Below are 22407 nucleotides of genomic sequence, written 5' to 3'. Positions count from 1 at the left end.
CAAAACTGCTGTTTTTAAGAGCTGCAGAGACAGTTTGTTTCGTAGATCATGTAAAAGCTTAACAAGTTATAAAGCAATTTTTTCCATTGTACATCTTTTCCTGTAAAGAAGTTCCACAAAACAGGTATTATGTTTTCTTTGTAGCCTTTCTTGAGGAACTTACTTGGTTGAAATGAGAAAAATAATAACTACTTGTGGAGTAAAGAAGTACAAATTCTCTCCACCAAAGGAAGTCACAAAACAGTAGAAAATTGATTTGGAATCTAGAACAAGAGGTTGTTTACTATAAGTAATTTTTACCTACCATGTTTTCTTTGCTTTGCCCTTTGAGAATTTTGTGTGAGAAGTCAGAAGTCTTGTTGAAGTTAAGATATAAGAAATTACTGAATCTTAGCTTGGATACAAAATACTGCTAGTGCAAGTTAGAGTATGCACAAGTACTTCATATCAATGATGTGCTTTTAGTTTGTGATTTTTAATAGCAGTGATTATCAAGGCTCCACATCTTGTACTGTAGCGCACATTTCCATATGAAGATTTATAAAAGGAGCTATGCCACTCCTTTCTTTCCCCCTTATCACCCATAATGGTGAGACAGAACCTGAGAATCCAATTAATGCTAGAGAGTTTGGCTATTTTCTTTAAAGGCTCTCTAACTCCCTCTCAGCTCTTCTGATTTTCTATGGTCGAGACTCCCTGACTTGTCTAAACTGAATTTTTGCTGTCAGACATGTTAGATTTGAAATGTGAAGGCATTAAGCTCCTGCATAATTTTGTTCCACTGAAAGGGATACAGTGGAGGTTTGTGTGCCTAGGACAGTGCTGTGTACTGAGTAACTTTTTCCATCCTCCACAGGAATGGAGAAGGTTCGACATGTAGCATTTCATGGAAGTTCAGAAATGCCTATTGAGTAGACTATATGGCTTTCAATGTCTTCTAGCTGGAATGCGAAACAAGAGTGTGTTTCGCAGTGGTTTGAAAAGGCAGGAAATCCGTTACCTGGCATAGCATATGGCTGCAGTTGGATGCCAGAAAGCTGAGAATGTTAATCTCCTAATAGATTAATTATTCATGTGGCAGATGTGTATGTTTATACCCAATATAGCAGATTTACACTTGCCATCATTGTTCAAACCAAGAGAGGTACCCCTTAGTGCCAGGTTCTTAGGACCAGAAATTGAGGCATGAGATACCACCTGTCTTACGAAGTGTGAGAGGTTGTGACCCTGACAGAGTGTGATGTAAGCTGAAAACCCTGGCAAGGACTACAACGTGGCAGATTCAGAAATAAGTTGTGTAGCTCTGATTTATTGACTTGTATCGAATGTAAGTATTGTTTCCATGAGAAAATTAAATCTCATTGTGGAATTGCTACTGACTTGGTTTCTGTTTTCACTTATGTTTATGTTGAATGAATCTGATCTATTTATCTTTATCTATCAGTGTTGTCAAACTTCATTTTGTGTCTGAGCTTTCCAGTTTTTCCCTACAGTAGTGTAGAAATAGGATCAAAATCTACAGCATTTCTTTTCAATTAAGAGATATGCTACTATTTCTTTTCTTATTTGTGTATCTGCTTTCTTTTAATACTTTGATCAATTTTCTTCTTTGATTTAGCAATCTATTTTTAATTGAATTTTTTTTCTAGATTTTCCCTGTTATTTTTTAAAGATTTTAGTAGTTTTGCTCTGAAGATGTCATTTCTCCATAGTTTTTTTTTAATTCTCTTTCCTCCCAGCACTGTCTGATTCACATGTTTCTAAACCAATCTTCATTTTTAACCTAGTGTCTTATTGACTTTCCCGCTTACTATATTGGAATGAAGACAGGAACATAGGTCTTGTTGATCTTTCTTTTTCCAAATGTGTATACTTCATTTAAATAAAGAGATAATTCTGCACAGGGATTTTACATGATGTTTTGGGGGGCAGAGGAGGAGGGGAGATTGGGACCTGAAGAACGCATTAGCTAAGGCTCAGGCAGGGATGTTTTGACTTTTGGACTGGTAATTATTTCTGAACTTTCTAAACTGCCTCAAAGCATGATCACATTACTGTGTGCGTCATTGTAAGGGACAGAGAAATTTGTTGTTTCTAAATTCTTACATCTCCTCTCAAGAATGTGTTGGTGTTACATAATTGCCATTGTTCTTTTGCATGTTTTTCATAGCATCCTCCTGGGCAGTTGAGAAGGAAGTACAGTTCCTGCTCCACTATTTTCCTGGATGACAGCACAGTCAGTCAACCGAACCTCAAGTATACCATCAAATGGTGGGTTTTATAATTTTGGGGAGGCTTAAATGTACATTATATGCTGAATATGTAGACATAGTTCTGAGCCACTACTAAGCAAGCATCACAGGTTTTAGTCTTTGAAGCAGTAGATTATTTTTAACCCAGTTATGCTCCAGAAGCAATTAATAGGACAAGAAAAGGGCATTATTCTGATTTTTAGTTTCTTGAAGATTCAAACTCCCAGCACTGCACATCTCACAAGAAGGTGTCAATTTAGGTACTCAGATTCTAGCAACTGAAGTCCTTGTGCTGCCACCTTTAGCTGGGTGCTTGCTTCAGTTAAGTCCTCAAAAGTTCAGATACTTGTTTATCCAGAATTTTTGATCATATGAAATCTCTTGAAATCTAAGAGCTCTTTCCTGAGAATGAGAAAGTGCTTTTTGCTAAGCTTTTCTTTCGGTTTTCTGTTTGGAATGAAAATTCCTTGCTTTCATTCAGATCCATTTCCTGATTGAGTACAGGGGCACTGTTGCACAGTTGATTGCACAGCAGCTTGAATGTGGTGTGCATCGTCAGATGATGCCTCAGATGTTCATTTCAGGTATTGCTTGTGCCTTTTCATGTTTAGAGAGGAATTAAATTGATGTTTATAGTATACAATTCTGTACATTTTGTATACTAAGGGAAAAAATGAGGAAAAAAATGCCCAGGTAATTTAAGCTGTTTATTTGCCACAGTTTGTGGTGTATTTTCAGTTGTTTGTGGGATTGTTATCTTGGTGTACTCAAATGTAAATGTTTGTTAAGTCAGTGTCTATGCTACAGAGGTATTTACATGAGCGATAAATATGTTTATATATATATACTAGTATATCCAAAGGAGTTTGTACTGTTGGTGGTCATTAAAACACTTTTAATTTTTCCATTTAAGGAAAGAAGGGGGAAGTGGAGAATGGATTTGCTACCAAACCGATACCTAATTCCACTGATACCTAATTCCTCTGAAGCTATTTTTGCCTGAAATACATCTTGCATTTCCTCAAGTTTGTTGAATTTAATAACTTAAAAATAACTCAGAAAAACACAAAAAAAGTCCCCCCCCCTTTTTTTTTTTGAAATCTCTTCTCTGCTTTCAAGTTCTTTTCAGGCAAATTTTAGTAAGTTCAGCCCTTTAGCTAGGAACTGTTAGTGGAAAGAAGTGGGTTCAGCTGGCTGCAGCAGTGATGGAGATTCTTTCAGCAGGCCCCTGTGGGCAGCAGCAGCACGGTGGAAGGGGAGGCAGGAAGAGAACTGCGGGTTTAGGACAAGGTGCTGGATCTGGGGGAGCCGTGGCATGGGCACTGGGGCTGAGCTGCAGGGAGGGGAGAGTGCAGGTCAGATTTGGAAAGCCTGCGTTTGGCCTGGCAGGGGAGAGCTGGGGCCAGATTGCTGGCACAGGGAAGCCTGGAAGCTGTGAGGGGTCAAAGGGTTGGAAAAGCAGGTTAGGTAGGGGGAGAAACGACTCTGGCACATGAGGGTGAGGTCCTTCTTCCTCCTCTTCTCTCTCATCTGGCTGCACATCTAACAGGTGTGGAAGTAGCAGGATTTTGTAATACAGCTTCATTTCTTGCCTCCATCCTGGCTGTCACTACAGATAAATGACTGCTGCACATATGCAGGTCTATGAAAGATGCATTTTGGCTGGCTCATTTATTTCTTCTGAATCATGCACTGCTCTGTTTAAAATGACAGTGTGTCTCCTAGAGAACTTTAGAATTGGTGGGGTGGCAGGGTGATGGAAAGCTATGTAAGATACTTCCCTGGCCATCATCACACGTACCTGAATGCTAGCTGAATAAGCATATGAAAAGCAGAATAAAACTTGGATCTGAGTTAATCTGTTAAAATTCTGAAAAACCTTCAGGTTCTGATACAGATTTTGAAATGGTAAATGTTTTCCTCAACTTAATTTGACATTTTGCTACAAGAGCAACCATATGGACACCAAACAGAGCTGTGCACATGTATCCATATATTGCTCTCATAAAGTGAACTAGAGCTGCAAGTGTGTTCTGGGGGCATCATTTAAAATAAAATTTTAGGACAAATGCATTTTCTGAGTAACTTTTCAGTCAAATGAAATTTATTTGCAAATCTACTTTTTGTGTTTAGTGAGGACAGTGTCCTTTAAATGTCAGTGGTACACAGTATCTTTTAATTTCTTGAATGTATATCTGCAGAAAAATTTGATTTAAAAAGCAAATGTGGTCTAAAAACTTTTAATGCAGCAAGCTAAAAGCTATAGTGCCAATACAAGGTTAATAAAATATATTTACTTTCAATTGAGAAAAAAATGTTTTCTGCTCTATAGATATTTAAGAAGTATTGCTTAAAATCATTTACAATTCTGCTAGCAGGGAGCTCCAACATACTGTGTTTCCTAACATAGAGAATGTCAGTTTTCAGGTAAAAGTTCTGAAAGAAAATTATAGGGCTATCTGTTGACTCTTCTAAAGGGCCTTTTATGGGAGGGAAAAAAGCAGAGAGAGGGAATTTGCATCAGCGTAGGACTAGCATCTCAGATGAATCACTGACGGAATAAACTGGTAACAAATAGGATCAGCAAACTTCCTTCTCCCTCTTCAGTCCTTCTTAGTTTCGGCTGGTTTTAGGCTGTTAGAATAAGTAGTGAGGGTGATGATTCTGCTTTATCTTGCAGTTTTGGGAGTCGTAAGCTGGAAATTGGAGAATCACCATGAAAAGCTATGTCTTTATTTTCTCCAGTCCCAAATGTACTTAGTTAGCTGTATATGCAATGAAAAGAATTCCCTTTCTGTAAATATAAGGATGTTTTTCATCATTAGTGGAATAGAAGCACGGGGACTTGGATGTGTGGTTGAGAACAAGGGAAATGCATGATGCAATATGTTTTTCAGGGAGTCTTCTTTCCCAGCCTAAAATAAGCTGATGTCATAAAAATGTAGGCTCCTGGTATTTGACTCTCTTATGTGAATAACTACATACAAAGGCAACCAAAAGTTAATAGATTTAAATATAAAATCGTAAGCTGTGGTGCTTATAGTTTTAGCAAAATATACAATATTTTGATCCTTCCAGTGTTATGAAAACTACTGATTTACAAATAGAGTAAGTAATGGGCTGATAGTTCTTGCAGGAGTCTCACAGAAGCTCTTACTAACAGCCTTGGAGAGTGTCCAAGGCCTCTGATGCCACTTATCTTCAAACTTGGAGGCCGGTATGCATTTTGCTGTTGATTTTAATGGAGCAGAGCATTAAATGGAAGGAATGTGTAACTTAGTATAAGGAATGTGACTGTTTTGCAAGGTACTTCATTACTAGTGACTAGGGTGTTGAACAAATATTCTTAAATTGGCTATTCTGCAGTATTTCTCCTGGCATCTAATACTGAACAGAAGAAAATAAGCTATTGAGCATACTTTTTGTCAAACATTGAGCTAGGTTTTACATTTGGATGTTAATGTAACATTTGACAGTCCTGAGACATTAACTCTGTATTTTTCTTTACAGTGTAGCTCTTGCAATATATTACCACATCAAAAACAGGTATGTGAATAATGAAGTCTTGTACTGAAGATATCTTTAATTGAAACAACCAACCTCCCCGCCAAAACTTAAAATCTGTGTTCTGTTTCTTTCACAATGTTTGTTGTGTAGTTGTTTTTCTATGTTAGAAATGGGGAACATAGATTCTTTTCCATATACTATTTTGCTTTCAAGAATAAAAAATTAGGGGATTATTTATAAGAAAAATCTAGAAGTATATTTCAACACTGAAAAACTGTGATGGTTCAGTGTTTTGTTTTATGGGTTCTGGGCACTTCTACATTAAATATATATTGCAATTACATTTAGAGAAATCTGAATAGTGTCCTTCAGATATACTTTTTGTTTACCTCTTTATAAAGTTACCTGCGTAAATCAATCATCAGTGACTGTTTATTTACTTTGAAATAAAATCCATTAATTATACAGTAAGAGTGACATTGTCAATAAATGTAATTCAAGATGCCTCATAAACAGAGCAGGTCCTTGCTTATCTAATCTGGTGTAGTATATTTTATTCATGACTGCTCAGTCAAGCTGATGAAAATTGGACAGAAATAAGACCCCTGAAACGTAATTTTGTACATGAATTAACTTTGGTATGGTTGAACGGACTTTTTGTTTCTTTAATTCCATGTTCTCATAAGGTAATATTTCAGAAGTTTTGAAGAACAGATTTGTATATACACTTTAAGTGACTTTTGTGTCCATGGCTTTTCAATGTGTCTTTTCAGGAAACTTGCTTTAGATCTCGATCTAACAAACCACTTGCATGTTTTTTCTTCTGGACTGTAAGAAGTACAACTAGAACAAAAGGAATTACTCATAAGTTTAAAGTTAAGCTGGTACGTCATTTGGGACCATGTTTCAGGTCACTGGAACCCATTGCACTTCTTGAAACAAGGCTGACTTTAACTAGTGCACAAAGGCCAAAACGCGTAAGGTCTGATCCTGACTGACAGCTCATAGAAGACTTTTAAAGACTTTAGTGGGCCTTGGACTGAAACATGGCAGTGTGTAAAGCAAAAGTTGGAGTGAATCTTTTTGATAACTTCTTTGTCTCATTTTCTAGAAAATGAGGGATTATTGATCATTGCTTGTTTATCCATCTGTGGTTCCCTCTTTCACTTCCCTCTCATCATTTCTGGATTAGTTTGTCTAACTAGTCAGTTTTAACTACATTTGACTGAATAATATCTCAGAGATAACTACATTCTAAAATCTAATCACATTGTGGAAAGAAGGTATTCTTAAGTTCTCTAACAAGTATCATCCCAGCTGAGTGAGTAAAGGGCTCTGTAAAATGGGGTCACGTAGGGACTCCATATGAATGAGATACCTTGGTAAGAGCTCAGAGCTGATTGAGAAGACATCTAAATCCAAGGGAAGCCAGGCACAGTTAATCTGGATTGCCATGATTTCTGCTCGTAGTAAAATGTACCCATTCATCTTCCCACAGAATTTGATGCAAATGTGACTTGCAGCTAGAGCACAGAGGGGCTAAGAATTTATAAAATGAAGGGTACTATGTCAGTGACTTGAAAACAAGTGCATTACCTTGGGAGAGCTGGTTTCTTTCACTTTTTGGGTGGTAAGGTGATTTTTTTCAGGCAGAAGTGCTTGCTGAAGCTGCCTGTGGGTGTGAGATGTGTTGTAAACACACTCTCTGCTGCACTCTGCCCAGATGGTCTCAGCAGCCACGCGCTCCTGCACCCGTGGACACTAATTAAAGGCTGTGAAATGAAGGATGTGAAATAACTCTTCTGTATCAGTTGTCTCTGATTTGGGAGTAGAGAGACAATGCGATAACAGCATTTGGTTGTACTTGCTGCAGGAACGGCAAGAGTAAAACATATGTTCTGCTTCCTGCTGGTACAGACAAAAAGAAAACTGTTGACATATGTGGTGGATGCTAGTGTTTTATGGGGGATGGAGAACGAGAAACCAGTGTAACCCATATATACTCTCAAGTTTGATGTTTGGTGGAAAATGAGTCAAGCACCTGCTTCGCTAGAGACAAATTCTTTTCAGAAAGCATCTTACTTGTTTTTTTTTTCTCCTGCATGCTTCACTTAAAACTAAATTGCTTTATAATATTCCAAACGATTATCAATCCCACATGTAAGTCTTCAGAGAAAAGTTATGCAAATTAGAATATTCCTTCATTTTTTTATATTTTACTTGTTTTTAACGTTCTAGCTATTCCTAATTTTCCCCAGTGCCTCCTACCATTGTTTCATTGGTTGACTTTTTGCAGCTTTTACTGTGCGTAGGTGTTCAGTAAGTGATAAAAGACTACACCTATCTTGTTTTTGAAGGCACACGCAAGTACTAGCAAACTTGCTAAAAAACAAGCAGACTAAAACAAAACAAAAAATCCACAAGCTACAAAAAATGCCTAGATAATTAGTAGATGATTCATTTTAAAAGATAACAATATGAACTTATTTTAATGAGGAAGACAAAAGCCTATCAACTCATTTTTGATGTTACAAATTTTTTAAGGACAAGCGAAAGTGCAATGTATGCAGCTACTACAGCATGAAGAAATAAAATGGGATTTTTTTCTCTCTTTTTATTGTGAAGGGCCACAAGTTGCTGTAACACATCAATGATTTCAGTGAGACTACCTCTGAGGAAGATACTGGCCTTTCTATGTAAAAGAACAAGAGTCTGACCTAAAATCCTTGCTAATGAGGAATGTCAGGATATTGTGAAGTAATTATTTAAATCTGCCTGTTGATTTTAATTTAGGTGCTCACTTCTTTTTAAGTAGGCTTTAAAACAGGAAAAAAAATCACCTTCAGCTGTTCAGATTTAAGTCTTAACCACCAAAAAGGTGCATTTTGTAGTCATGAATTCCCAATAAAACTCAAGTCTGCATGCTCTGTGGGACACTTGCTGTTGAGGAAGGATGGAAAATATATTCTGTGGTCTCTTTCTTAACTCTCAATGGACTCTCTATGTCTGCAGTTGTGGGGATGCAATAAATAAAGATGGGATTGTAATCAGAAAGTGTCTAGTTCTGACTGGTACTGTTAGACCACTTGCTTTCATGATCGTTAATATTCCTGTCAAAACTGCATACAGCAGAATCGTTAAATTGCCTACTGGATGTTATGTTTGCAAAGTTGCACCAACTTTCCTGCTGACCTGAAGCAATGATAATCTGAGAGAAATAGCAAATAAAACCTATGAAAAGGAGTATTACTTTGTCTGAATTTGTGTATGCTCCTTACTGCTTTCAGAAATCATTAGCAGGGATAAGGCTTTCCTAAAGAAATAAGAAGTGAAGTATCTGTGTACTAACTAAAGGACAACTGTAAAAGTAGTGTTGCATTTTTGTAAACTTTTGTAGAGTAGATAGAGGAGGATAGAGGAGGAGGAGGAATTAGTTAGGAGATTGCAAGGATTAACATGATGAAGTTAAGAAAAGGAGTGTAAGATGAGGTGATTTTATCGTATTAGAAGATGATAGTAGTGCCTGTTAGGTAGTTAAAGGCCTCAGAGTTGAAAGAGCAAAAGCTATGCCTCTTGGGCATCAAAAGCTGCAAATTATAGTATACTCTGTAATATGAATTTCATGTTAAAGGTGAGCTTTATGGCACAATACTTCCAAGATTGCATTTCTGCAGTGATTCTAAGCATTCCACACATAAATATTTGAGTATTAACAATATACTTTTTGTGAAGGTTGCAGACTGTTGTGTTCAGATAATGATATTACATTGCTTTTATTACTTTGCAGGGACACAGACGGAAGAATGCTCTTAGATATTTTTGATGAAAACCTTCATCCCCTTTCGGTAAGTTCCTCCATCTCTAATTCCCTTCCATGCAAAGTGGCTTTCTGTCTGCCTGCTTGTTTTGTTTCAGTCACCTTTTTGGATATATTTCTTCCTTAGAAAACCGAAGTGCCACCAGATTATGACAAGCATGACCCGGAGCAGAAACAGATTTACCGCTTTGTTCGGACGTTGTTCAGTGCTGCTCAACTGACTGCTGAATGTGCCATTGTCACCCTGGTGAGTGTCTCAGATGGCAGCGACTCTCCAACAGACCCAGTTTTGTTCTCGAAGCTTAGTTGTGTATGATTGAATAGCTCTAGGTGTTGCCAAGGACTTTTTTCCTCACCATAGAGACAAGGAAATTTCTTGATGGGAAAAAATATTACAGTTCATTTTCTTCAGAGAGTAAGTGAACAAAGAAGATATTGGATAACGTATGACGGAAAAGCTATGGATTACCTCTTGCCTTCAGAGTGATAACATTACAGGCCACCAGGGTGACTAATAGAAAACACAGGTGGCATAAGCGGTCCGAGCATAAGGGAATGTTAAAAGCAGAAATGCTTCCACTTTTGTCAGGTTTACTGTGTTTCATTGTAGCTCCCAGCAGACACTCGGGGACAGCTGTAGGTAATTTAATAGCACTAATAAGAATGGATGGACACAAAAAGGATTCGGTGAGTGACTGGAACATGTTGGTGACTGCTGTTTTTTACTTGCACTGTACTTATCTTTCAGGACCATGTCATCGGACTGAACAATTGCACTCAAGGCTGCAGTTTAGCCACTTAAAAATAGCATAACACAAAAGAGTGTTCAGATTTTCAGCTGGTGTGGATCATCATAGCAATGTGGATTAATGGAGCTAAAGTGATCTCTACCAGCTGAGAATTCCTGAATTTTCCTGAATTTTTTATCTTGCCAACTTGGACAAGCCAGTTCAGGTTTCAGGCACAATTTTGGCCATGTTCTTAACTCAGGAATTTTAAGAGAGCAAGATGGGTGAGTTTTGTCATTGTTGTTATTTTTTCTTTTTTTATTATTATTTTTTTTACCACTAGAGCAAACGTTTTCATAGCAGCTTTATTATGCACTTTAAAACGAAAAAAGGGAAATTGGAGGTGAATTTTGAAGCCTAGACCTATTCATTTCCTCTGTTAATCTTAAAAAACAAGGAAGAGAGATTAGTTGGCAGGCTTTCTGCTTCAGAGCCAGTCAAAATGAATTATTCTGGCCAGTACAGAACAGGAATATGAGAGAAATGGGGCAAGAAACACCCTGCAGTGCTCCACCCCTGCTTATTGAAGTATCCATCTACCTAGTTACTTAATGTTACTTGTTTTCTGAAATGACATTTTGTCTCTCTGTTTTACATAATTGCACTAAGTACTTGTCCTTATTCTTTTTTCTTTATAATGTTTTTTTTGCTGGAGGCAAGATATGTTGTGTGAATCAGTATGTTCTTGTATAATTTAATTAATTTATCATCAAATGCGATGGAAACTCTGTAGGTGTCTGTTGTTTGATCTTAGATTGTTTAATCAATAAGGGCACTCTTTAGTAGAAAGAAACAGGGTTTATATTGTATAACAGTATCTTCCTGTTATTAAACTGCATGGAAAGTTCTTGCCCACAGATGTTGTTAACTTTGTCATGTATTTCCTTATATTTCATTTGAATTTACCGCTTTGCCTCTTGTGGTTCTCATGTGGTTTTCCTAATACGAGAAACTTTTTAGTGTGATCTGCAATTAAGTATAAATGTTTTAAACTCATTTGTTATACTACAGAGGCAGTTTTCATAGTTTTTAGTGTTTGAAACCTTAAATGGCTTGACCTTTATACTCGACACTGTGACAAAGGGGTAAATGACTGTTCTGCAGTCTGGTTCTCAAAAAAGCCATTCAGATGTATGCAGATGGATTATTTGCAGGAGTTCAACGTTGCTGTAATGCTGTTCTGGTGAGGGTGCATGACCCTTTCTTCAGCCTGCAGAAGAGAGGACTGAGGAGGGATCTTATCAACCAGTATAAAAACCTGAGGGGAGGGTATAAAGAGGATAGGGCCAGACTCTTTTCAGTGGTGCCCAGCAGTAGGAGGAGAGGCTGCAGGCACAAGGTGAAATGCAGGAAGTTCTGTCTCAACATGAGGAAAAGCTTCTTTCCTGTGAGGGTGACTGAGCACAACAGGTTGCCCAGAGAGGTTATGGAGTCTCCTTCCTTGGAGATATTCAAAAGCTGTCTGGATGGGGTCCTGGGCAATGTGCTCTAGGTGACCCTACTTGAGCAGGGGGGTTGGACTAGATGATCTCCAGAGGTCCCTTCCAACCTGAACTATTCTGTGATTCTGTGATTCTCTTCAGAAAACTTCAGATTTTTTGGGGTAAGCTGAATTTTAGAGGCATGAAATTCTGCTGGTTTTGGTCTCTTTTTCCTCTATACTCCTGGATCCCATTTCTTTCATCTTTCTTGTTAGTGTCACAAGGAGGGGCCCCAGAGACAGATGGTAATGTTTCTGAAATGTTCAAACGTGAAAATTAATCTGTTAAAAGGAATCAACTCCTTTCTGCCCCCACATCGCCCCCCTCAATTTTACTGCAGTTGATACTGCTGTTTATGAAGCCTCCAAGTGCTTTCGATTTGGATCTCCTCACTGGAGAGGAAGGGAGCAGCATTTACTGCAGAAGCTTATATTTCACTGTGGTCTGGTCATACGTCGGAGAGCAATCTGATACCCTTGTCTGCCACTTATTCCCCTAGGAGGGTTGCCAGAATGCAGGAAGTATATTCATGGAGAAGCAGATCACAATACATTTTGAACTAGATACTACAATTATTATTTTTCTTTCACTCTAATTATTTTGAACAGTCCTAACCACCCCTTTTTATTACTGCCCAGGCAACTCAGATTATTTCCGCGGAATAAGAAGTATAGCTGAATGCACCTAATGAGTTTTTCTCTTCTCTTCTCTTCTCTTCTCTTCTCTTCTCTTCTCTTCTCTTCTCTTCTCTTCTCTTCTCTTCTCTTCTCTTCTCTTGCATGCTATTAGCAAGATAGAAGCAGCAGTTACAATTAGTAATATAGTAGTTTGTAGGATCAGTACAGGAACTGGACAAATGTGGAACTCCAGACTGTTAGATAAGGTAGACTTTGGCAAAAAAGCCAGCATTGTGTTGCTTCAAGCAGTTAATTAAAATATTCCAATTAAAGTCCCCACTATTACAGCAAAACCAATTTATAATTAAACAAAAAATTTAATTTTCACACAGCCTCCAGAGCTGCCGAGAAATTTCCCATAGTGATAGGTAAAAAATTCAACTCAGACTGAAACAATTAAATACTAATTCACATTATTTATTTATAAAATAATACCTTAAAATAATATTAGTTGTAAGAATTGTGTTGCAGATTAAACAATATAAGTAATATTTTTTCTCCTAGAGAATAACTGAACTATATTCTATTTGGGACCTGACTTTGTGAGAAGAATAATGCATATGTATTTCTTCCCAACTAGTAGTTGCTAAAACTGAGAAATCTCTTTTCTTATCAGTCTTGTCTCCATCTCCTCATCTTCTGTGTTACATGTAACTGCCTTATACTGGCAAGTTCTATTTATGTTACTCAATTGTTACTCTATTAACTGTGAATATCAGTGTAATACACACCAGTACGAAAACATTACTGTGCTTGCATTAGATCAGAATTACATGTTTTTGGCTTGGTTTTTTTTTCTGCTTTGCCTCATCTTGACTTACTGAGCTTTGGGCAAGTAGGCCAAGTCTAGGGCACCTAATATGTTTTGGTGGCCATAAGAGTTTCATAGTTTCAGAGAGGATAAATTTTGTGTAGAAAAATACGTTATAGATTCTGACTAGATACATTGGTGTGTACAATCCATGAGTTGAATTATTTCTGTAAAATTTAGATGAGCATGTTTTGAAACATGTTACAAAGTTCATACTGAGACTGAGAAGATTGGAAATTTGAATTATGTAAGAGTAAATTCTCCTGATGGAAAGCATGGATTTAATTAATCCAGCCAGATGTTCCTGAGTTCTTGCTGTATTCTCCAGTCTCATGTCGAGCAAGTAGCTAGAGAGAGAATCCTGTGGAACTGTAGAGAGAAAATCACAGATTTTTAAGGAGAATTTTGCCTTCTGTGTGTTTGGAGGAAAGGAGAAAGGAGAAAACCTGGATTTCCTTTTCAGGAATATCCTTTAATTGATTTCCTTTCACTGGAATATTTTGACTTTTAAGTGCTGATAAAATATCTTTAATGGCTTTTTTTTTTTGCATGTTTTAATTAAAGTATTAAATATCTGGTATTGGTTTAAGGAAAATTAAAAAAGCAAAAACAAACAAAAAAAGATCAGAGTCCATAGATTTAATGTTTGTATTTAGATCTGTGGATGTTTCTTCCGAGAGTACTGCTGACAGCAGTACATAAATGCCAAAAGAGAACAAAGTGATGGCTGTTGACCTAGCGACTTGGTGTGTGATGCAGGATGCCTGACTGAGACGCTTAAACTAGGCATCACTTCACAGAGCTGGAGGCACCTGATCCGTAGCCGAGGTCCTGTTCAGCTTGTCCAGTACAGCTAAAGTTCATGTGCAGCTAATGGAAAGAAATAGGTTTGTCTAAAGACCTCGCTGTGCAGTGTGGAGAGGAGTGAGGGCTTTGTGCCTGTGGCCCGAGCATTTGCGGGGACAGAGAGCTTGTGGTTCTGCTCCCTGTTCTCAGGGCTATTGTCACTTTTTGGTTATTTTTTGTATTAGATATTGATTAGTTAGACTAACAGAAACGTGTGTGTTCTAAGGAATCCTAGTTCTACCCCTTCCTTTTCCCAGCCTGAGTAGCCTCCTACATCCAAGCAGAGAGCTGACGAGCTCTTCTACCCTGGTCCCTCCTTAGTAGTGCCTGGCTTTCTGGTGGGTAGCACGGGTGCAGCCCCCGCTCCAGCCTGGGGAAGGGCTGGGGCCAGGGCTGTTGCTGTTCGCCGTGGAGATAGCTGGGCTTCCCAGGAGCACTGGCCAGAATTCAGCCCCCAGGCTGTCTGAGTCGGTGTTGTACAAGAGCACGACGTAGTGCCTGTTTGCCAGCGCATCGCTTGGGGTTCCTGTGTGTGCAAGCAATGAATGGTGACCCTATTTTTAGACTGAAAAGTCAGTGTTGCCTAATAGCTTGAGTGCATTTTACATGTATTGTAGATTTCTTTTCTTAAAACAGGAGTAAATTTGAGGAAAACCTGGAGAAGGGTGAATTTCAGTTCCATTAGTGTTTCCTATAAATACTTGCAGTACTACTTTGCAATTGTTTGTGTTCTCTGAGATTTTTGTGAGTGCATACCTTATACTTTTTCAACATTTGCTCTTAAAAAATAAAAATTGGATAAATTTGCAAGGGCTGTGATATTGTGATGTCCTTTTTCTACCAAATGGATGGCACCAGACCTTTCTGGAACATTTTGGATGCCCAGCTGAGCAAATGCAAAGCACATTTATTTCTGGAGAACGATAGAAGGGAACTGGCTGATTGCTTAGAACAGAAGCATATGGCAATTTAGTGGTTGAATTACAACTGAAACTTTGTGTGGGACCCACTACCAATTACAATTTTTCCATACAAATTTCTTTTTTTCAATTTTCAAGGCACTGTGACACGCTAAAGTTTTCTTTTCAGAAAGAAAGGGCTGTATTTCCCTTTACTTCTTTTTGTTGGGATGGAAACCCTGTCTTCATCTATTATTCTGTGTTCCTGTAACTGATAATATGGGTGATCTGGTGAGTTCATATGAAGCTAAATGGGGGGAGGGTAGGATTGTTGCAAGTACACATTCATTTATGGGCTCTCAGTTATGGAATTTAACATGCCAAAAACATGTTATCCTCCTCAATATAAATCTAGAGTGAGTTACTTAAAGTCTGTGGAGTGATGCTCATAAAATAGAGATAGAATTTGATATAAAGCATTATAAAAACAGTATGCGAAAAGATCACGCCCCAAGTCCATGATGTTAAACAGTCCCAGTTGCTGGGCTTTGCTCTTGCTGCTGCCTCAAAAATCAGAATTGTTTTATTAATACCAGAGACATTCTTCAGCGATAACCTATTTCTTTAGTGGGCTGAGGCTGCTGAGGGCTCAGTCTCCTTTGAGGCAATATGTAGGCACTTCTGATCTCTCCCTGTTTCACCAGAGAAAACTACAATACTGCAGGTAGATCATAAAATAATTTTGGTTGGAAGGGACCTCCAGACATGGTCCTGTCTTCTGCTCACAGCAAGATTAGCAAGATCAGATTGCTCAGGTCCCTGTCCAGCTGAGTTTGAATTTCTCTGAAGATTGAGGTTTCACAACCTCTGTAGAAAACCTGTTCATTGCTTTACGGAGACATGTGAAAAAGAATTTTATGAGATATCAGGTACTTAAACTGCAACACCTGTGTGGTAAGAAGTGTCAGTAAGCTGTTGGAGGCTAATGTTGAACAGCTTCAAAATGAAGTAACAAATAGAAACAAAACTATTCTAGGATTCTTGTCATAAGATTTTGATATATGTAAGTGTTCCTTTGGATCATAAAACATTGAAATGAAATAATTGGACATTTTCATATTTGGAATATCTCCTTATGGAAGAAAAATCAGGAAAAAAAAAAGTATTTAACTTTTCTTTCTATTTGAAATTACATTACATATATGTTATAGTGTCTTCCAAGATGGAGAAAATGAAATTCTGCTTAATATTCGTTGAATATTGTGATTACTATGAAAAAGTCCAAGATGGATTGATGCAACTGCATATAATCATGGGGATTACTTCTGGCTCAGCATTGTCCCTGATGGAGCAGAACTGCTGGAGCTTGAATGCTGTTGCAGATCTGGTCAGCCCTGTGCCACATTACAGTTCAGTTATGTGGCACATAACAGTTATCAGAATAAATAAGCCCTCTGGGGCTAGTGGTGATAATGTATGGCTGAATGCTTCTCCACCATGCAATTACAAGTCCCAGACCTGAGAACTAAGATCAGAGGAACCCAGAGTAGCTCAGCATGGAGTCATTTCAGGTCTGGCAAACTTACTAGCTCAAGGTACATGCTGAACCAAATCAGTTCTGCAGCTCTGTTGGATCTGAAGTGGTTTTGGAAGCCATTCAACTACATTCCTGTGGTGTATACCTGAGCTAATGAACTTTTTCAGACTTCAAGTCAATTTGGGATTATCTATACCTGCGGAGTGGTGATTTTATTCAATTAATAAAATTAAATTCTTTCTAATTCAGATAGATGAATTCTTAACACAGCCAAATCGTCTGTTTGATTTCACTTGTGATTAAATAATAATTTGCTAATATTCCAAGTATGAAGGTAAGTCACTGCAAAATCTTGATGTGAGGTTATGGGAACAGATGGAAAAGAAAAATTAAATATTGATATTCTGAAATCTTAACTTATGCAACACATCTTCTGAAACATGCACAATATTTTAAAATGTCTCCAGTGAGGTTCAGATGTCATTCATGAACTCTTCTTAGGCTCTCACTCACACAAAATCTTGTGGTTCCTTCCCAAACATGGTAGAGACTAGTATTGGAGTCATCAAGCTCTGAGGTATTGAGATTTTAAATGGAAATGTATCGGTGGACTGATGTCCATTATTTTTCCACAGCAGAACTGCATTTTCATTTCAGTTAGGAATTGAAGTACATAACAAGTGAATTTTGAAGACTGTAGTGTTGTTGGTATCAACTGTGAGTTATACTTGTTCTTTTCAGGCTGACGAGAAAGTAGAATTATATGCTACTTGACTGAAGCCACTTTGAGTTCCTGCTCATTTCACATCAATAATCTCAATCTTTTATTTAGATAGATTTGATATAGATGATATTTAAATAGAATTCTATAAAAATCATAAAGCATAGAATTATAGGGATGATAATATAATTAAGAGTCTTAAAGATGGCTCTTGGAAGCTGTCAACATATTTGAGGAGAAATAGGTTTTGAATTCAGTCAGAATAAACCTGTTCTCTTTCTGAAATTCAGTTCTTGAATATTTATTAGGTATAAGTATTCTGGGGGATTGCCCAAAAAACTTACTTTCAGAAGAGGCACTGAATTAAACAGAAAAATAAAGTAACATTAGTATGACAGTTTTAATTTGTTTTAAGCTTTGTTCCATTCCCAAGCATGGATCCAACTGTTAAAAGTGGGTGGAGGCAAATCATGGCATTTATTTTAATTTCTCTATTGCAGATATTAGGAACTCTTTTTATATTTTATTAGTTCTGATTCTGTAACAGAATACATACTGAAATAATCAAGAGAAGATGAAGTTTTTAGACTTTTTAAAACGATGGCATTATTTCTTTTTTTTCCTTTTTTTCCTACTTTTTGAGATACAGGTGTATTTCTTTGTGTTCTGAGATATAAGTTATAATACTCTTTTCCCAAGTGACCTTTTAAAATTCAGCTTTGTTACTTGACTTTAGACCAGCTAGTTCTAAAGAAAATGTAGATGATATTTTGCTTTTGAAAACTAAGCCAGGGAAATTCATAACAACACCTGAATATATCGAAGTGCATAGTACGTACTCCCATGTCTGCTTGAATCAAGACCCATATTTAATAAATATTTCAGAAACTGTGTTTAAGACACTCTTCTGTATGTAGAGACTTAGTTGCATAACTAAGGAGAATACAAATGGCATTTACATATGTCACAGTTTCCATTACCAGGTCAACATTTGCAGTGTTTTTGTGAGGTAGAGTGTGTCTGCCTGTGTGTGTGGGAAGACTCGCTTGCTTCTGCCAGCAAGAGCAGGTGGTGCTCTCCCACCAGCCACGAGTTTGTTTAGGATGAGTAGTGTAGCGACGAACCACCCACCAGCCTTCCCCTTCAAACAGGCTGAAGGCCACGTGGCCCTTCTCCAAATTTTGTACTGATTCAGCACATTTTTGAAGCAGCTAGAAGCATCCCCCTTTTCTTGCAGGCTATTGCAAGCGTGGCAGACTTAGTCTTTCCTTTTTATTCTTTAATGTGCCATGAAGGTCAAAATCTTAGTCCTCAGGCTGTTCCAGTGGCCAGGACCTAGTTACATTGAAATGCACCCAGATAAAAACAGTGATCAACAACTCCATTCTCAGGCACAATAAATTTTCTCACATTTGTAGAGAAGACAGAGCTCTCTTGCCTATGTGTGTACTGTTTTTATGAAGGTACTCTACTTACGTAGATGCTCCAGTTCAGGCTCAAATTCTCAGCCAAAGGGCTGAAGCCATTCAGTGGGGCAGAGCTCAAGTATGTACCAGCTTTTCTGCTGCCTAAATTTCCTTGTCTGCAGATTCATCTGGTCTTCTCCAAACTACAGCTGGAGAGAGCTAAAAGGTAGATCATGTGTGCAGCTGAGTGGGCATGACTGAAAGTTGAAGAACTAAACTAACGTGGCAACATAGAAATGTCTTTGGGAGGCAGGTCCTAGGTTACAGTGAATTTTCACAGTATCTGTGGACCACGACAAAGTCTATGAAGCCTTGCTTCAAGGACAAGTCTTATTCTTTATCTGTCTTCTCTTACTTGAATACATAGACTTAAAACCCAAAACTATATTAGGTCAAAGCAAGTGAACAAAACAAAATGCCCTATCCTAAGGCATTTTCAGGAGAGGAACATGAAAACACAGTAAGCGCTTTTCTCCTGGTGAGGAAATTTATCATCTTCATCTTCAGTCCAGCATGCAGTGATGCTGGAGTTAGGCCCAAGCTATCACTAAGGACCTAAGAGTGATTAGTCGTATCCCTCAACATGCTTTTGGAAGATGCTCAAATGTCATGGTAATGCAGGTGGCCTTTTCAAATTTCTGTCTCATTTTGAAAGCTGATTTCTCAAGCATTTGCAAATGGGAAGATAGTAGCAAGTTTACACTCCTCTTAATTAGATATGTAGCCTAAATAATTATTTCCTCCTCATTTTAGAGTGTTCTAGGGTTATTATAGCTCAAGGCCTGAGTTTACCTGTAATATGAACTGTTTTTATGTAGCTTTTCCCTTGCAGTATGATCCCAATCTGCTCTGACAGAGGTTAAGAGGTTTGCATTACTAGTAAAGGGTCAAATTCAGCACTAACGTAAAGCAAGTGAAGTTTCATATCTGTTGCCCTAATTTAACAGAGTGGCTTGATATAGTGGCTTATATAAACTTTATCCATATAAAGCTCCCTGCATTAGCACGGTGTATTTATCTAAAAAGCCTTCTGTTTTCCTGGGTCAGTGCCAGAGATTGTTGCTTGCTCCTAATCCAAGGAGCAATTTTGTTTGTGAAGTGGGACGAATACATGTGTATTATACATTTATATAAAGCTGTGAAGTGGGTTTATGCTGTCTTGAAGACAAGAGGCGGTCTTTTCAAGAGAACCATCAAGTTGTGCAGATTGCTGAGATATACATGACACCTTTTTTTCTGAGCATTATATTTCTGTGGGTTTTACAAATCTTATGCCCCTTGGTGAAGAAGTGACTCCTTGGGCATCCACCACAGTTCCCACCTTACCCACTTACTGCTCCTGTCTTTTGGTGTCTGTCTTGATGCCTTGTGTTGGTGCAGCCACTTGTCATTAGAGACCTATTTTTGTTCTCTCAAAGTATTTAAACTGTGCTGTTTATTTTGGGCTCATATATCACTTGGAATTCCTTCACAGGCAAGAATTCCTTCAAAACCAAATTTTTGAATGTTAAGGTATGCAATAAAGACAAATATTTTAAAGCAGTAAAATCAATTTTGACATTTTGGACTGTGTTGTTACTGTGCAACTGATAAATCTTTAGTTACTTACCTATGTAAATAGCATATTCATCCTGTATTTGTATACATTCTTCTCTTGAAAAAAGGAAAGATTTACAGTGATCCTGTGTGCCGGCACAGGAGCCGGCGCAGCGCCAGTCCTTGCGCTGCGTTGGTGCAGTGGCACTGCCAGGGCTCCTTGGGGATCCCTGGCCGTTGGCGTGTTGGCTGGCAGGCAGAGAGCGTCTGCCTGCGAACTGAGGGTTTCCCTTGTCAGAGTGATGTCCTAACTGAAAAGTCAGAATTTGGGTTTTAATGATGGGCTTCAGACATAACTTGAAATTCACATCATTAAGCCAAGTTTTTTCTGTGGGGATAATAGGAAGCATGGACATAATTTTACAGAAAAAAAAAATACAAGTTAAAAAGTGTCTTGCCTTCCCTAAAAAGTAAATAAATTTTTGATCAGTTAGTGACATTTTGGTTAGTTTTTTTCTTTAGAAGAACCTGAAAAATAACAATTTTATCTGTGAAGTCTCATACTGTAAATGTTCTGATTTTATAGTTCTGTATAACATTGTTTTCGCAGAGATGTTTGAATACTTGTTATGTCTGTCTTTTTTGTGCGTAGTGTATTTTCAGTTTAGCAAAGTGTCTAATACAAGATGAAAATAATTTCTCATTAATATGTGAAAACAGAGAACCATTTGGTAAGAGTGAAAGACAAAGGTCTTTCTTTTAAGACTTTTTTTTTATTTGACTAGTTGTGATATGCAACATATTAGAGAATACTCAGAAGTCTGAATAGTTGTAATTACAAAAAATCATTCAAACCGTTGTGACATTGGCAAGATCAATGAGATCTTGCTATTCATAATAATATTTCTATGCATTTTGCATTTGCATATTTCTAGATAGCTCCAAACCCAAACCTTAAAATAAATATTTTCTAAATGTCTAAATGTTTTGTGGGTTTTCTTTCCCTTTTTTTTTTTTTTTTAGTAATTATCCACAAATCAGTCATAGACTCATAGTCTCTTAATTTTTTTTAATACTACTTTAAAAATTTAACAGTGTTTTAAATACGATATATTGTAAAGAATACTTTCAGTTTCTTAGCAGCCAGGTTTAGAGCAGAAATAAATTTCCTTCAGCATCCACAGATGAATATCTTTACATATTTAAAACACGCTGGGCCTTCAGAATGCTCAGCAATATTCTATTTATATACAAAATGGAGCCTTTCAGGCAGGTATAATATTTTGCACGTGTACTGTACTGTCATCGGAGCAGCTCGTGAAAACTGCCAGCTTCTGTCAGTCAATTCAGGATCTTGTAGGAGTGCTGGCAATCTAAATACCACTTAATTGCTTTTTATCACAATACAGTGAAGAGGATATTAAAAGAGCTATTATAAGATACAAAGAATAGATTATTCTTCAGTAAATGCAAACCTGTATTTTTACAGAGTAGCCTATCAAGACTAACTCTTGGTTTTAGTAAATGTGTCTGTTTTGTCACGTCGAAGCGGAGCCAGTTTCAAGCTGCGTGCCTTCGCGCACGCCCAGGGGTCCGTCGGCAAGAAACAGACTGCAGGACGGCTTGCTTCCCTGCCGCAAGTTTGTTTCTGAATCAGAGCAGAAATTACTAATTTAAGGAAAAGTAAACACCTGCATCTCATTTTCCATAAATCACTATCGAGAGAGTGCTGTGAAACCAATCTGGAACAACCTCCCTGTGGATCAAGATCTCGGGATAGCTTGGGAGAGGCAGTTGGCGGATGGAGGACAGGCATTTTTACATGTTTTACATAGGAAATTCTTCTAACGTGACTGTGTTAGTGATAGTTACAGACACTGTAACCTGAGTTTTGTTTTCCTTAGGTGAGATCAGAAAGCAAAGAACAAATACTTTTTCATGAGCCTTTTGAACCAAAATTACCTAATATTGTATGTATAGAGATTTTTTTTTCCTGTTTTTCCTGTTCCATGCCTTTTATACTGCAAAGTGTGTAAAGGCAATTCATTTATTTGCTAGGCGTACTTGTG

The 22407-nt window shown here is 37.7% G+C and overlaps 1 protein-coding gene across 5 annotated transcripts in view; it reads left to right on the top strand.

Annotated features, from left to right (window-relative positions):
* CCNY (cyclin Y) overlaps positions 1-22407 on the top strand; it is a 128095-nt gene that overhangs the window by 91977 nt on the left and 13711 nt on the right. For all 5 annotated transcript variants that reach the window (XR_009957554.1, XM_062568887.1, XM_062568888.1 and 2 more), the window contains 4 exons: positions 2171-2271; positions 5763-5798; positions 9547-9604; positions 9704-9823. Coding sequence is in view for 4 of the 5 variants with exons in the window: in XM_062568887.1 (XP_062424871.1) it covers positions 2171-2271; positions 5763-5798; positions 9547-9604; positions 9704-9823 (315 nt within the window). In the remaining variant the exon portion in view is untranslated. The remainder of the gene's footprint in view (positions 1-2170; positions 2272-5762; positions 5799-9546; positions 9605-9703; positions 9824-22407) is intronic.

Source organism: Rhea pennata, chromosome 2 (genome assembly GCF_028389875.1).
Source record: "Rhea pennata isolate bPtePen1 chromosome 2, bPtePen1.pri, whole genome shotgun sequence".
Taxonomy (NCBI): domain Eukaryota; kingdom Metazoa; phylum Chordata; class Aves; order Rheiformes; family Rheidae; genus Rhea; species Rhea pennata.
Note: the sequence above shows the minus strand (reverse complement) of the source record. Positions and strands in the feature narration are given on the sequence as shown.